Below are 13196 nucleotides of genomic sequence, written 5' to 3'. Positions count from 1 at the left end.
GGGGACTTCAATCAGGCTTGTTTGATCATGCCCAATTATCATTAACATGTCACCAAAACACTCTACCACTGCTATTAAGGTTCGTCCATCGTCACTGATGAAGACCTCGACACTCAACCCGACATGTATGGAAAGTGTGCCCGGGAGTGGCCCAACTGGATTCAAACTCGGGAACCTTCGCGCCGGAGTCCAGCGCTGATGTTACTGCACCACCAGCCGGGATATGATGGTGCCAAGACTAGCGTTTGATTTGGATTTAAGTGAGGGAGAGTTGTGCAGCGTCAGCCTCACTCTCTCTTCCCAATTCCCATCTGGATCCAGTGGCAAGACAAGAGTTGATGCGGCTGGAGATGGGACTAGGCGCAGTGGATGACCAGGACATCTTCTATGTCTTGTCGTGCTTTACGCATTCCATGACGCTTGCAGAGACCGCCTTCTTGACCGTTGGACCTTCCATTGGTCTCGTCCGCTCAATCCGCCAGAGTCTGGCTTCACATGCTGGGATAGAAAACTCTCTATCTCACTGAGGGTTTGAGACCTGTCAGCTACCCTCACCTGGTTTAGCCGGCTTGTCGAAGCCGTTACCCGGGGTGTGGCCGCTGTCGCATGCAAACAGCTACGGGGAGCCACAGGTGAGAGCTGAGTTCCAGGTGGGGACCAAAGGTGAACAAACCGCCCTGAAAAGGATGTGACATGTTCCTCCACCAGAGGTGCTACCCCTCCTTGACACCCCATACTCCCAACCACTGCTATGCTACAATTAGGAATGCCTACTGTTCCATGCCTAGGATTTCAGGAAATTTGATCACTTAGCAGTTCTTCTCCTACCTGCATATAGGCAGAGGCTAAAGAGCAAAGCTCCAGAGATAAGGACAACAAAGAGATGGTTGCAGGAGGCAGAAGAGTGGCTATGGGATTGCTTCGAGTCAATGGATTGGGCCACATTCAAAGATTCATCAGAGGACCTGTATGAATACACCATGGTTGTCACGGACTTTACAAAACAGCTGCGGACAAGTGTGTCCCCACAAAATCATTCAGTCGTCCACAACCAGAAACCCTGGATGAACCATGGATCTCAGTCTACTAAGGACTATTTCAGCGGTATTCTGGTCTGCCTACCACGTAAGACATACAAGTAAGTCCCCGGACGAGACGAGCGAGATCCATTACTAAGTCTGTCTTTAAGTCGGATTTGTACTTAAGTCAGAACAGGTACATACGGTTCTTATTTAGCGTCAGGAAAATAACTCGCAGCACTTGCTGCTTCACCTTGCACTTTAATATTACGTAAATTTGCCCTCACTTTGAAACGATTGAACCAACCCCTACTCGCAACAAATTCTTCATCACAGAGTGCAATAAACACGAGATGGGAATTATCAATCCATAATTTAAACTCGTTTACCGTGTCCGTCAACGGAACAGAAACACTGCAGTTCCTGAGCTCCCCTGGGTCCTAAAGTCCACCCGCACTGAGACAGGTTAAACGGGACAAGTGGGGGTGGTGCTGACTGGGAAAGGGGGGACAGGGCGAATCTTGCTAAGAAAAATGTAAGCCAAATATAAAGTTACACACTCAACACAGTGTTAACGGCAACGTGATCCAACTTAAAATGGCGGACAGCGTTCTCCCTCCTCGAGCCGACAAAATTTTAATAGGCTTTATGGCAGTAAGTAAGAGTTGTCCATAAATTGGACGTTCGTAACTTGGGGAAAACTGTAAGAGGTCCAGGTACGATCTGCAGAAAACCATCTCATGTGTGAAGTGGCAATTCCAGACCAAACTTGAATCACTGACGGACGCTTCACAGCTGCGGAAGGGCTTGATGAACTGGCTGGAATGTTTAATCTTTAATCTCTTGCTTTAGCAGTCTGAGGTACTCAACTGCTTCAAGCAAACAGAAGCTGAAACAGGATAATCCAGTAAAGAAAGTCGTATACTGTGGTCTGAGGAAACACATGAGAGTCTACGCAACTACTTCGAATCAGTAGACTGGTCTAGGTTCAAAGAATCAGCTACCAGTTGAGTTGAATAGTCACTACCAACACATACTTTTATGTTGAGGACTGTGAACCAAAGAGGACAATCTGACAGGTTCCAAACTGGAAACCATGGATGAACTACACTCTTCTGAAGTCTAGGTCTGCAGCAGTCAAATGACATGACCCTGACCTCTACAAAAAAATCAAGATATGATCTCTGTAAAGCTCTCAAAGATTCAAAGAGACCAAACCAGTGAAAAATTGAGACCCAGTCCAGTCGTCAGCTGTGGTAGGGTTTGCATACTATGTCAGGCAGCACTGCTGAAGACAGCACATCCCCTCTCAATGAGCTTAACAATTCCATGCAGGCTTTGAACAGAAAGGAACCCATCCTGACAATCTGAATCTACGGCCTATGTCAAGGACCTAATTTCAGGCTTCTGGAGGGTGAACTTGTGGAAAGCATCTGGCTGAGTGGTGGCTCTGACCATGTCCTTAAATCCTGAATGAATTATCTGGCATGAGTACTTACAGACATTTTTAAACTTCTCCCTGCTTCAGAATGCAGTTCCTTCCTACTTTAAGAAAACCACCATCACCCTGGAACCCAAGAAAAACAAGAAACCATGGCTTAATGACTAGCCCAGTGACTCTAACATTGATGTATGTGTGTGTTCATTTATTTAGAGATACAGCACAGAACAGGCCCTTCCAGTTCTTTGAGCCATGCCACCCAGCAACCCCCGATTTAACCTTAGCCTAATCACGGAACAATGCACATAAAAACCAATTAGCCTACTAAGCAGTACATCTTTGGATTGTGGGAGGAGACCGGAGCATCCGGAGAAAACCACAGGGAGGGCATACAGACTCTTTACAGGTGACACTGGAATTGAACTCAGACTGCAACACCCTAAGCTGCAAATGTCTCACACTAACTGTGACAATACCATGGCACACATCGTCTCCAGCTTCCAGACAACCTTGACCCACTCTAATTTGTCTACTGCCGAAACAAGTCTAGGGTGACTTCCTGGCCAGACACTCATCCCTGTATTGTACTGACTACAATACTATCATTACAACTAAATTCATCACCAAACACTGGACCCTGGGAGCCAGTGTTTCCCTCTGCAATTGGATTCGTGACTTCCTGACCCACAGATCATCATCAGTAAGGATAGGGAGCAACACTTCTGCCACAATTATTCTAAAAACTGGTGCTCCACAAGGTTGCATTCTCAGCCCCCTACACTACTCCCCTTAGCCTCACGACTGAGTGGCCAGATACTGCTCCTACTCCTACTCCATTTATAAGCTTGCAGATAATACCATCATAGTGGGCTACATCTCAAATAATGATGCGTCAGAGTACAGGAAGGAGATACAGTGCTTAGTGATGCGATTTCATGAAAACAACCTTTTCCTCAATGTCAACAAAACAAAAGCGCTGGTCAGCAACTACTGAACAGGGGGCAGTTCACATGCTTCTATACCAACAGTGTTGGAGGTTGAGAACTTCTAGTTCTTAGGTTTGATCATCACCTATAGCCTGTCCTAGTCCAATCAATTTGATGTCGCAGCCAAGAAAGCTCACCAACACCTCTACTTCTCCAGGAGGCTAAAGAAATCTGCCATGTCTCCATTTGCACTTATCTATTTTTACTGAAACACCACAGAGAGCATCCTACTTGTATGCCTAAAGACTTGGTATGGCGACTGCTTTGCATGTGAGCACAGGAAACTGCTGAGAGTTATGGACAGCTCAGCACATCACAGGATCTAGCCTTCCTTCTAAGAACTTTGTCTATACTTCTTACTGCCTCAGTAAAGCAGCCAACATAATCAAAGACCTCACTCAGCCTGGATGTTCTCTTTCCTCCACTCTCCCACTGGGTAGAAGATACAGCAGCCGGAAAGCATTTACCACCAGTCTCAAGGACAGTTTCTACTCCATCACTATCAGGCTCTGAACAGACCTCTTGTACAGCAAGATTGACTCACAGTCTACCTCATTACGATCTTGCACTTTATTGTTTACCTGCACTGCACTTTCTTAGTAGCTTTTCAGCTTTATTCTGCATTGTTTTACCTTCTCTAGCTCTATGTTAGTGTAATGAATTGATCTGCATAATAAATATGCAAGCTTTTCACTGTATCTTGGCACATGGGATGACAATAAACCAATAAGTAGACTGGGATGCAAGAATCAGCAATACAAGGCAGGAGTAGATGGATGGCTCTGTGCCAGTGCAGAGTTTGAGGTACTGGCACAGAGTTGGGTGATTAGCTATGTGTCCATTGGTTTGGTCATGCTCAAAGGTGACATACTCTTGGATGTCAGGAGGAGGTGAACAGTATTACAGTGATGTTACAGGAGTTCTCGGTGGAGCAGATATGGCGAAAGTCATTCAATTTAACTACCTGTTATAACACTGTCTCAACTCTTGGTCTTAAAGGGTATGGCAAAATATTAGTGGAATGGGCCCAAGTTTCAGGGGATTCACTGATCTGATTAACCAGGAAAGCTGAGATTGTTCTCCATAAAGCAGAAAGGTCTGAGAAATTATTTGAAATAAGTGTTCAACATCAAATATATAAATATGGAGGACACTGTTTTAAGATAATCAGCAAAAGAACCATGAAGAAATAATTTAAGGAGTGATATTCTCACCATGCAAGTGCCGGAACTGACCACATCCAATAAGAGAAAGCATACCTACTCACTTCTGACATTCACTAGCATTACTAACCAAGCCCCAAGTCATCAATATAACCAGGGTCTGCATTGATCAGAAATTCATCTGGACCAGCCACATAAGCACCATGGCTACAAGAGCAGGACAAAGGGTGGGTATCCTGCAGCAAGTTACCAAATTCATTGTTTTTTCCAAGTCTCCTAGAACATGCTGTCCAGCAAGCTATACGTCTGCACTGCATCATAAAAAGCTGTTTCTGAATTAAATCAATTAAATTTTAATTTCAATAAACCAGTATCTTTTGCTTCTATCATTTTCTCAAGGCAGCTTTCACAAAGATTGACCACTTGCTTACTGAAAGGGGTTTTGCTTCTCAGTTTTACCCACTCTTCAATTCCACACTGTGCATCATAGACATGAAACTGGCCATCTTACCCAACCTATCCACTCTGACCAGTGGGTGTCCTTTCATATTAGCTAGCACTTCAATAATAATTCCATTTTGCAGCACTTTGTCCACAGCGCTCTGTGCAAATCCAGTGGCCACCTAGATGTTTCTTAAGTTCTGTCAGTGACCCAGCTTTAATCACTCCTTGGGGAAATATATTCCTGGTACTCTACACACACTGGGTGAAGGTGATCCCCCTCATATCCCCTCTGAACCTCTTCACCTTTACCTTAAACTATGGTGTGTCATTTTATCTAGCCCTGATATGAGAAAAAGTTTCCTGAATTCTATCCTATCCATACTCATAATACTGTATAAGATCATTAAGCCTTTGGCTTATCATGTCTGCTCTGCCATTCAATAATGGCAGATTTTTTTTTCAACCACATTTTTCCATATTCTCTCCTAACCCCTTAATCCCCTTCACAATCAAAACCCAATCAATATTTGCCTTAAATACACACAATGAGTTCGTCTCCACAGCCCTCTGAGGTAACAAATCCAAAGACTCACCACCCCCTTGCTGAAGAAATTTCTCTTCATCTCAGTTCTAAGGGAATGTCCATTTATTCTGAGGCTGTGGCTAGACTCTCCACTAATGGAAACATTTTCTCCATATCCAGGCCTTTCAGAGTCTGAGTCAGAATCAGGTTTAATATCACTGGTGTATGCAGAAAATCTGTTGTATTGCAACAGTAGATTGCAAAACATAATTTAAAAAACAATACAAACTACAATAAATATGTAAATTAAATGTGCAAAACGAGAGGGGAAAATAATGGTTCTTTGTCCACTCAGAAATTTGATGGCTGTTCCTAAAACGCTGAGTGTGTGTCTTCATGCTTCTGTACCTTCTCCTTAATGGTAGCAATGAGAAGAGGGCATGTCCTGAATGAAGGGGTTCCTTAATGACAGATGACGTATTCAAAAGGCATCACCTTTTGAATATGTCCTCAATGCTGGGGAGGCTAGTGCCCATGATGGAGCTGGCCGAGTTTGCAACTTTCTACAACTTTTTCTGAGCCTGTGAGTGGCCCATCTACAGCAGACAGGGATGCAACCAGTTAGTATACTCTCCATGGTAGAATTTTGCTAGTCTTTGATGACATACCAAGTCTCCTCAAACTCTAAATGAAAGATAGTCCCTGTTGTGCCTTCTTTGTAATTGCATCAATACATTGGGCCCAGGACCTTCAGAGATGTTGACACCCAGGAACTTGAAACATCTCACCCTTTCCACTGCTGATCCCTTGATGAGGACTGGTGTGTGTTCCCTCAGTTTCCCCTTCCTAAAGTCCACAGTCAATTCCTCAGTTTTACTAATGATGATTCCAAGGTCGTTGTTGTGATACCACTTAACCAGCTGATCTGTCTCACTCTTGTATGCTTCCTCATCACTATCTGAAATTTTGCCAACAAAAATTGACATTGGCAGTTATAGATGGTGCCTAGGCACATAGTTATGGATGTAGACAGAGTACAGCAGTTGACTAAGCATGCATCCTTAAGGTCACTGGTGTTGCTTATCAGCGAGGAGATGTTATTTTTGACCCACGATTACTATGGTGTCCCAATGACGGTCTCATTGAAACTGGTTGTATCCATTGAAAACAGATTCAAGGTTATCAAACACTCCACAGGGGTTAAACTTTTTATTCTTACGATCATTCCTGTGAACTTTTTTTGACTTTCATCAGCACAGCACATCTTAGATATGGAGTCCAAAATTGCTCACGATATTCTAAATGCAGTTTGATCAATGCCTTATAAAGCCTTAGCACTGCATCCTTGCTTTCATATTCGAGCCCTCTCGAAAAGAGTGCTAACATTGCATTTTCTGAATTCTCACCCCATATGGAAAGTAATCTACACCTTTATACTTCCTACCGAAGTGCATAACCCCACACTTCTTGAATGCTGAATCCTGATGCTTTTGCAATTCAAAGCTTCTTCGGAATTCAAGAACAAAGCACAAATTCCATAGCTGAGGATTGTTTTATTAAGTGTTGTAAGGGCAAAGAACTTGAGGGAAGAAACATGATGAAAGACAAGCAAAAGATCAGCAAGTCTAGACAAAGGGAAGAGAAAGGAAAGAACAGACTAAAAGGTAGTGTGGTCTTCTCACACCTGACTACTTTTAACTGAAATTCTATTCATAATATTTAACCAATAAAATAGCCAGATTCAAGTTATAATCACAAGAGTTCTGCAGATTCTGGAAGATGCAATTTTACTGTCTTCACAAGACCCTGTTGGACATTGGTAACATAGAGTATTGCAATTCTGGTTCACTGATTCATTGGGTTACAAATTACAGCAGGAGATAGAAAAGGTACGTCAGAAGGGCAATGTCATGATAATCGTTGGGGACTTTAACATGAAAGTGGATTGGGAAAACCAGGTCAGTACTGGACCACAAGAGAGAGAATTTGTAGAATGTCTAAGGGATGGCTTTTTAGAACAGCTTGTTGTTGGTCCCACTAGGGGATTGGCTATGCTGGATGTTGTGCAATGATCTGGAGGTGATAAGAGAGTTTAAAGTTAAGGAACCCTTAGGGAACAGTGATCACAATAAGATTGAGTTCACATTGAAATTCCGGAGGGAAAAAATAAAATTCAATGTGTCAGTATTTCAGTGGAATAAAGGAAATTACAATGGCATGAGAGGGGAAATGGCCAAAGTGGACAAGAAAGGGACCTAGTAGGAGGGACAGCAGAGCAGCAATGGCTGGAGTTTCTGAGAAAAATGAGAATAAGAAGGAATTTACAAAGGGAAGAAGGACACTACCATGGCTGACAAGTGAAGTCAGAGCCAAAGTAAAAGCAGAAGAGATAGTATACAAGGAAGCCAAAGCTAGTGGGAAGATAAGAGGATTGGGAAGCTTTTAAAAACTTGCAGAAGAAAACTAAAAAGGTCATTAGGAAGGAAAATATATATTGTGAAAGGAAGCTGGCGACTAATATCAAAGAAGATACTAAAAGCTTTTTAAAGTATATAAAGGGAGAGTCAACAGTAGATATAGGACCAATAGAAAATGATACTGGAGATATTGTAAAGAGAGATGCAGAGATGGCAGAGGAACTGAATGTGTATTTTACATCGGTCTTCGCAGTGGAAGACATCTGCAGTATATCGGACATTCAAGAGCATCTGGGAAGTGAAGTATGTGCAATCAAAATTATGACTGAGAAGGTGCTCAGGAAGCTTAATGATCTGAGGGCGGATATATCTCCTGGACCTGATGGAATGCACCCTCGGGTTCTGAAGGAAGTACCTGGAGAGACTGCAGAGGCATTAACAATGATCTTTCAAGAATCGATAAATTCTGGCATTGTACCAGATGACTGGAAAATTACAAATGTTACTCCGCTATTTAAGAAGGGTGGGAGGCAGCAGAAAGGAAACTATAGATCTGTTAGCCTGACATCAGTGGTTGGGAAGTTGTTGGAATCCATTGTTAGGGATGAGATTACGAAGTACCTGGATGGTTTCCTGAAAGGAAAATACTGCCCGACTATCCTACTGCAATTTTTTGAGGAAATTACAAGTAGCGTAGACAAAGGAGATGCAGTGGATGTGATGTACTTGGATTTTCATAAGGCCTTTGACAAGGTGCTGCACATGAGGCTACTTAGGAAGATAAGAGCCTGTGGAATTACAGGTAAGTTAATAGCATGGGTGGAGCATTGGTTGATTGGCAGAAAACAGAGAGTGGGAATAAAGAGATCCTATTCTGGCTAGCTGCCAGTTACCAGTGGAGTTTCACAGAGGTTGGTGTTGGGACCGCTGCTTTTTACGATGTATGTCAATGATTTGGACTGTAGGATTAATGGATTTGTGGCTAAATTTGCTGATGATACAAAGATAGGTGGAGGAGCAGGTAGTGTGGAGGAAACAGGGAGCCTGCAGAGAGACTTAGATAGTTTAGGGAAATGGGCAAAGAAGTGGCAAATGAAATACAATGTTGCAAAGTGTACGGTCATACACTTTGGTGGAAGAAATAAATGGGCAGACTATTATTTAGAAGGGGAGAGAATTCAAAATGCAGAGGTGCAAAGAGACTTGGGAGTCCTTGTGCAGGATACCCAAAGGTAACCTCCAGGTTGAGTCAGTGGTGTTAGCATTCATTTTTAAAGGTATGAAGTATAAGAGCAGGATGTGATGTTGAGGCTCTATAAGGCACTTGAGAGACCACACTTGAAGTATTGTGTGCAGTTTTGGGCTCCTTATTTTAGAAAGGATATACTGACATTGGAGAGAGTTCAGAGAAGATTCACAACAACGATTCCAGGAATGAAAGGGTTACTGTATGAGGAACGTCTGGCAGCTCTTGGGCTGTATTCCCTGGGGTTCAGGAGAATGAGTGGGGGGATCTCATAGAAACATTCCGAATGTTAAAAGGACTGAACAGATTAGATATGGCAAAGTTATTTCCAATGGTAGGGGAGTCCAGGACAAGGGACCACGTCTTCAGGATTGAAGGACGTCCATTTAGAGCTCAGATGCGGAGAAATTACTTCAGTCAGAGGGTTGTAAATCTGTGGAATTTGCTGCCATGAGCGGCTGTGGAGGCCATGTCAAGAGGTAGATAGGTTCTTGATTAGCCAGGGCATCAAAGAGTATGGGGAGAAGATAGGGGAGTGGGGATGACCGGAAGAATTGGATCAGCCCATGATTGAATGGCACAGCAGGCTCGATAGTCTGAATAGCCTACTTGTGCTCCTATATCTTACGGTGAAGCCAACATCAGGGGATCTGCGCGGCCTCAGTTATTGCATGGACAAGGCCCTCATGCCTTGGGAGTCACCTGTCGCGGTAACCAGTGAAGGAGATGCCAGAGCTGGCTGCGTGCCACTGGATTTCACATTGGGTTGGGAGCTGGCACCTCCTGTTATATGTCAATGATCTGGGTGATGGAATTGATGGCTTTGCAGACGATACAAAGATTGGTGGAGGGGAAGGTAGTGTTGAAGGAGCAGGGAGTCTGCTGCAGGACAGACAGATTGGGAGACTGGGCAAAGATGTGGCAGATGGAATACAGTGTAGGAAAGTGTATGTTCATGCATTTTCATAGAAGTAACATAGACATAGATTATTTTCTAAATGGAGGCACATTCAGAAATTATAACTGGAAAACACTTGGAAGTCCTCCTGCAGGATTCTGTAAAGTTTAGCTTGCAGGCTGAATTGGTGGTAAGGAAGACAAATACAATGTTTGCATTCATTTTGAAAGGACTAGAAAATAAACTCAAGGATGTAATACTGAGACTTTATAAGGCATTGGCCAGACCGCATGGAGTACTGTAAGTAGTTTTGGGCCCCTTATCTGGGGAAGGATGTGCTGGCACTGGAGAGCGTCCAGACCAGATTCACAAGAATGATCCCAGGAATGAAAGAGTTAAGGTGTGAGGAGCATTTGATGGATCTGGGCCAGTACTCAGTGGAGTTTAGAAGAATGAGGAGGGGATCTCATTGAAACCTATCAAATATTGAAAGGCCTAGACAGGGAAGACACGGAGAGGGCACAGGCTCAGAATACAAGGACATTCCCTTTAGAACAGAGATGAGGGGAAATTTCTCTAGCCAGAGAGTATTGAGTCTGGGGAATTCATTGCCACGGATGGCTGTGGAGTCCAAGTCATTTGGTATACTTCAAGCAGAGTTTAATCACAAACAAGAGAAAATCTGCAGACACACAAGCAACAAAATGCTGGAGGAATTCAGCACACCACGCAGCATCTATGGAAACAATCAATGTTTTGGGCCAAGACCCTTCACCAGGACTTTGTTATATTTTTGATTAGGATGGGCATCAAAGGGCATCGTGAGGGAAAATGCAGGAGAATGGGGTTAAGGATAATAAATCAGCCATGATGGAATGGTGGGACAGATTCAATGGGCTGAATGGCCTAATTGTTCTCCTATGCCTTATGGTCTTTATCTGCATTGCCATATTCAAGGATCAATGGACTTGCACTTTAAGGTCCCTCTGTTCCTCAATGCTCCTGAAGACCTGAACATTCATGGTGTATATTCTAGCCTCACTACTGCTACACCTCACACTTCTCTAGATTAAACGCCATCTGCCATTTGACCAAAACAATGATCCCTCTCTACAACCTAAGTCTACTTTCCATACTATTAACAACTCCTCAATCCACAAGCACGTTTCAAAAGGTTACTTGCTTCAGGAAAAACCCTTTCTATTCCATTCAAAATTTTGTATCATTTCCAATTAATAGAATCCAGATCTACTGTAAGGTTACAGCATAACAAACCTATACAGATATTGTCCATCTCTAACGATGTGACAGAAGGTTTTATTTACTTTGATGAATACTGTTCTGCAAAAATTTAATATCCTGAGTATTCAGAACTTTGATACTTCAAGGCCTGAATTTGACACCTTTAATTAAATACATCTACTACTTTCTGTTGGTATTTTTTTCCTTCACTGTATTTTATTGAATTTAGACCTGACAACATCCATGAAGTCTTCCAAAATCTCCTCAGTTCTATCAGATTCTGCCACCACCAGTCCTGGCTTTGTTCAAAGAATTTACTGAAAATAAGTAGCACTTTGTCGATTCTGAACATGTACCTTTGACCTGAAAGATTAACTTTATTTTCTCTTAACAGCTTGCTGGTATTTCAGATGTCCAGCATCTAACATTTTGCAATTACTGTATTATTGTATTTTAATTACCTGGAAATTCACTGGTTTGTCCTTGTATTTCAGAGATAGAGTACCACGCTATACAGCAGGTTTGGTGTTACCGATTGGATGGAATATGCATGAAAATGTATGTCTTTATCCATTTCAATAATGAGAGGGCTCTTACAGAGTAAAAGACTCCTCATCAAGATCATATCAGCAGTTAGCCCCCACTCCTTCCAAGATCCAAGCTTTAATATATATTTCTAGCTCCTTTATTGCTCACTTCTGCACATAATATCAACATCCGATTTGGGAAAGAGAACAAAGAAGAAATTACTACACCTCGATTGTTTGTGTTACTTTGCTTTTCAGTTCTTCTGAAACAAAGTCTTCAAATACAAAACTCCAGCCAAATGTCTCTGCTTCTGTTTTGTACTTCTGTGATCTGATAAATTCTCTGCAACAAATTGCAAAAATGCCAAAAACTAAATAATGATGATTGCAGACTGGTAATCTTCTGTATCATATCATCAAAGAATAAATTGCAATACAGTATTTTCCCCTGTTCACAGTTGACTGCAATTTTTGTCTGTAATCTCAGCCATGGCCAAAAGTAGGTATTTTGGAATATGTAAAAATCATTCAACTCAGCTGTAAACCAAGAAACATATTGTCGTAGCCTACATGGGCATCAGCCATCTCAGGATCTGCACTCTCAGTATCTTAATATCTTCAGCAAAAGGATTCAAATCAAAATAAGGCTAAAGTAAATTTATTATCAAAGTACATATATGTCACCATATACAACCCTGAGATTCACAGTAGAACAAAGAAATCCACTAGAATCAAAGAAAAACTACACAAAGTCTGACAAACAACCAATGTGCAAGACAATCTGCATAAATAGAAATAATAATAAGTAAACAAATACAGAGAAAATGAGTGTTAGAGTCTTTGAAAGTGAGTCCATAGGCTGTGGAATATGAAGTTAAACCCACTTTCCCCATGAAAGCAAAGGAGCAGCTACTTATAATACATTAATAGCAGAGCTCCCAGGTTATAATGACGCATGTATAACATTTCAAGTGCTTTTTTTCCACCAGTCTTTCAAGCAGAGAGATCCATAGCTCCACCACCATTTCCATGAGAGGGATGATTCACTCTCCTCCCTTTTCACAACTGCCAGGCACATTCAGAGAAAGAGCCTTTAGAAACATATAAAAAACCTACAGCACAATACAGGCCCTTCGGCCCACAAAGCTGTGCTGAACATGTCCTTACCTTAGAAATTACCTAGAGTTACCCAAAGCCCTCTATGCTTCTGAGCTCCATGTACCTGTCCAGGAGTCTCTTAAAAGATCCTATCGTATCCGCCTGGCAGCCCATTCCACGCACTCACCACTC

The 13196-nt window shown here is 42.4% G+C and overlaps 1 protein-coding gene across 2 annotated transcripts in view; it reads right to left on the bottom strand.

Moving 5' to 3' along the window:
* sumf2 (sulfatase modifying factor 2) overlaps nt 1-13196 on the bottom strand; it is a 46973-nt gene that overhangs the window by 22471 nt on the left and 11306 nt on the right. For both annotated transcript variants that reach the window (XM_072243146.1, XM_072243147.1), the window contains exon 3: nt 12135-12249. In XM_072243146.1, coding sequence (XP_072099247.1) covers nt 12135-12249 — 115 coding nt within the window. The remainder of the gene's footprint in view (nt 1-12134; nt 12250-13196) is intronic.

The sequence above is a fragment of the Mobula birostris genome, chromosome 25 (assembly GCF_030028105.1).
Source record: "Mobula birostris isolate sMobBir1 chromosome 25, sMobBir1.hap1, whole genome shotgun sequence".
In the NCBI taxonomy this organism is placed as follows: domain Eukaryota; kingdom Metazoa; phylum Chordata; class Chondrichthyes; order Myliobatiformes; family Myliobatidae; genus Mobula; species Mobula birostris.
Note: the sequence above shows the minus strand (reverse complement) of the source record. Positions and strands in the feature narration are given on the sequence as shown.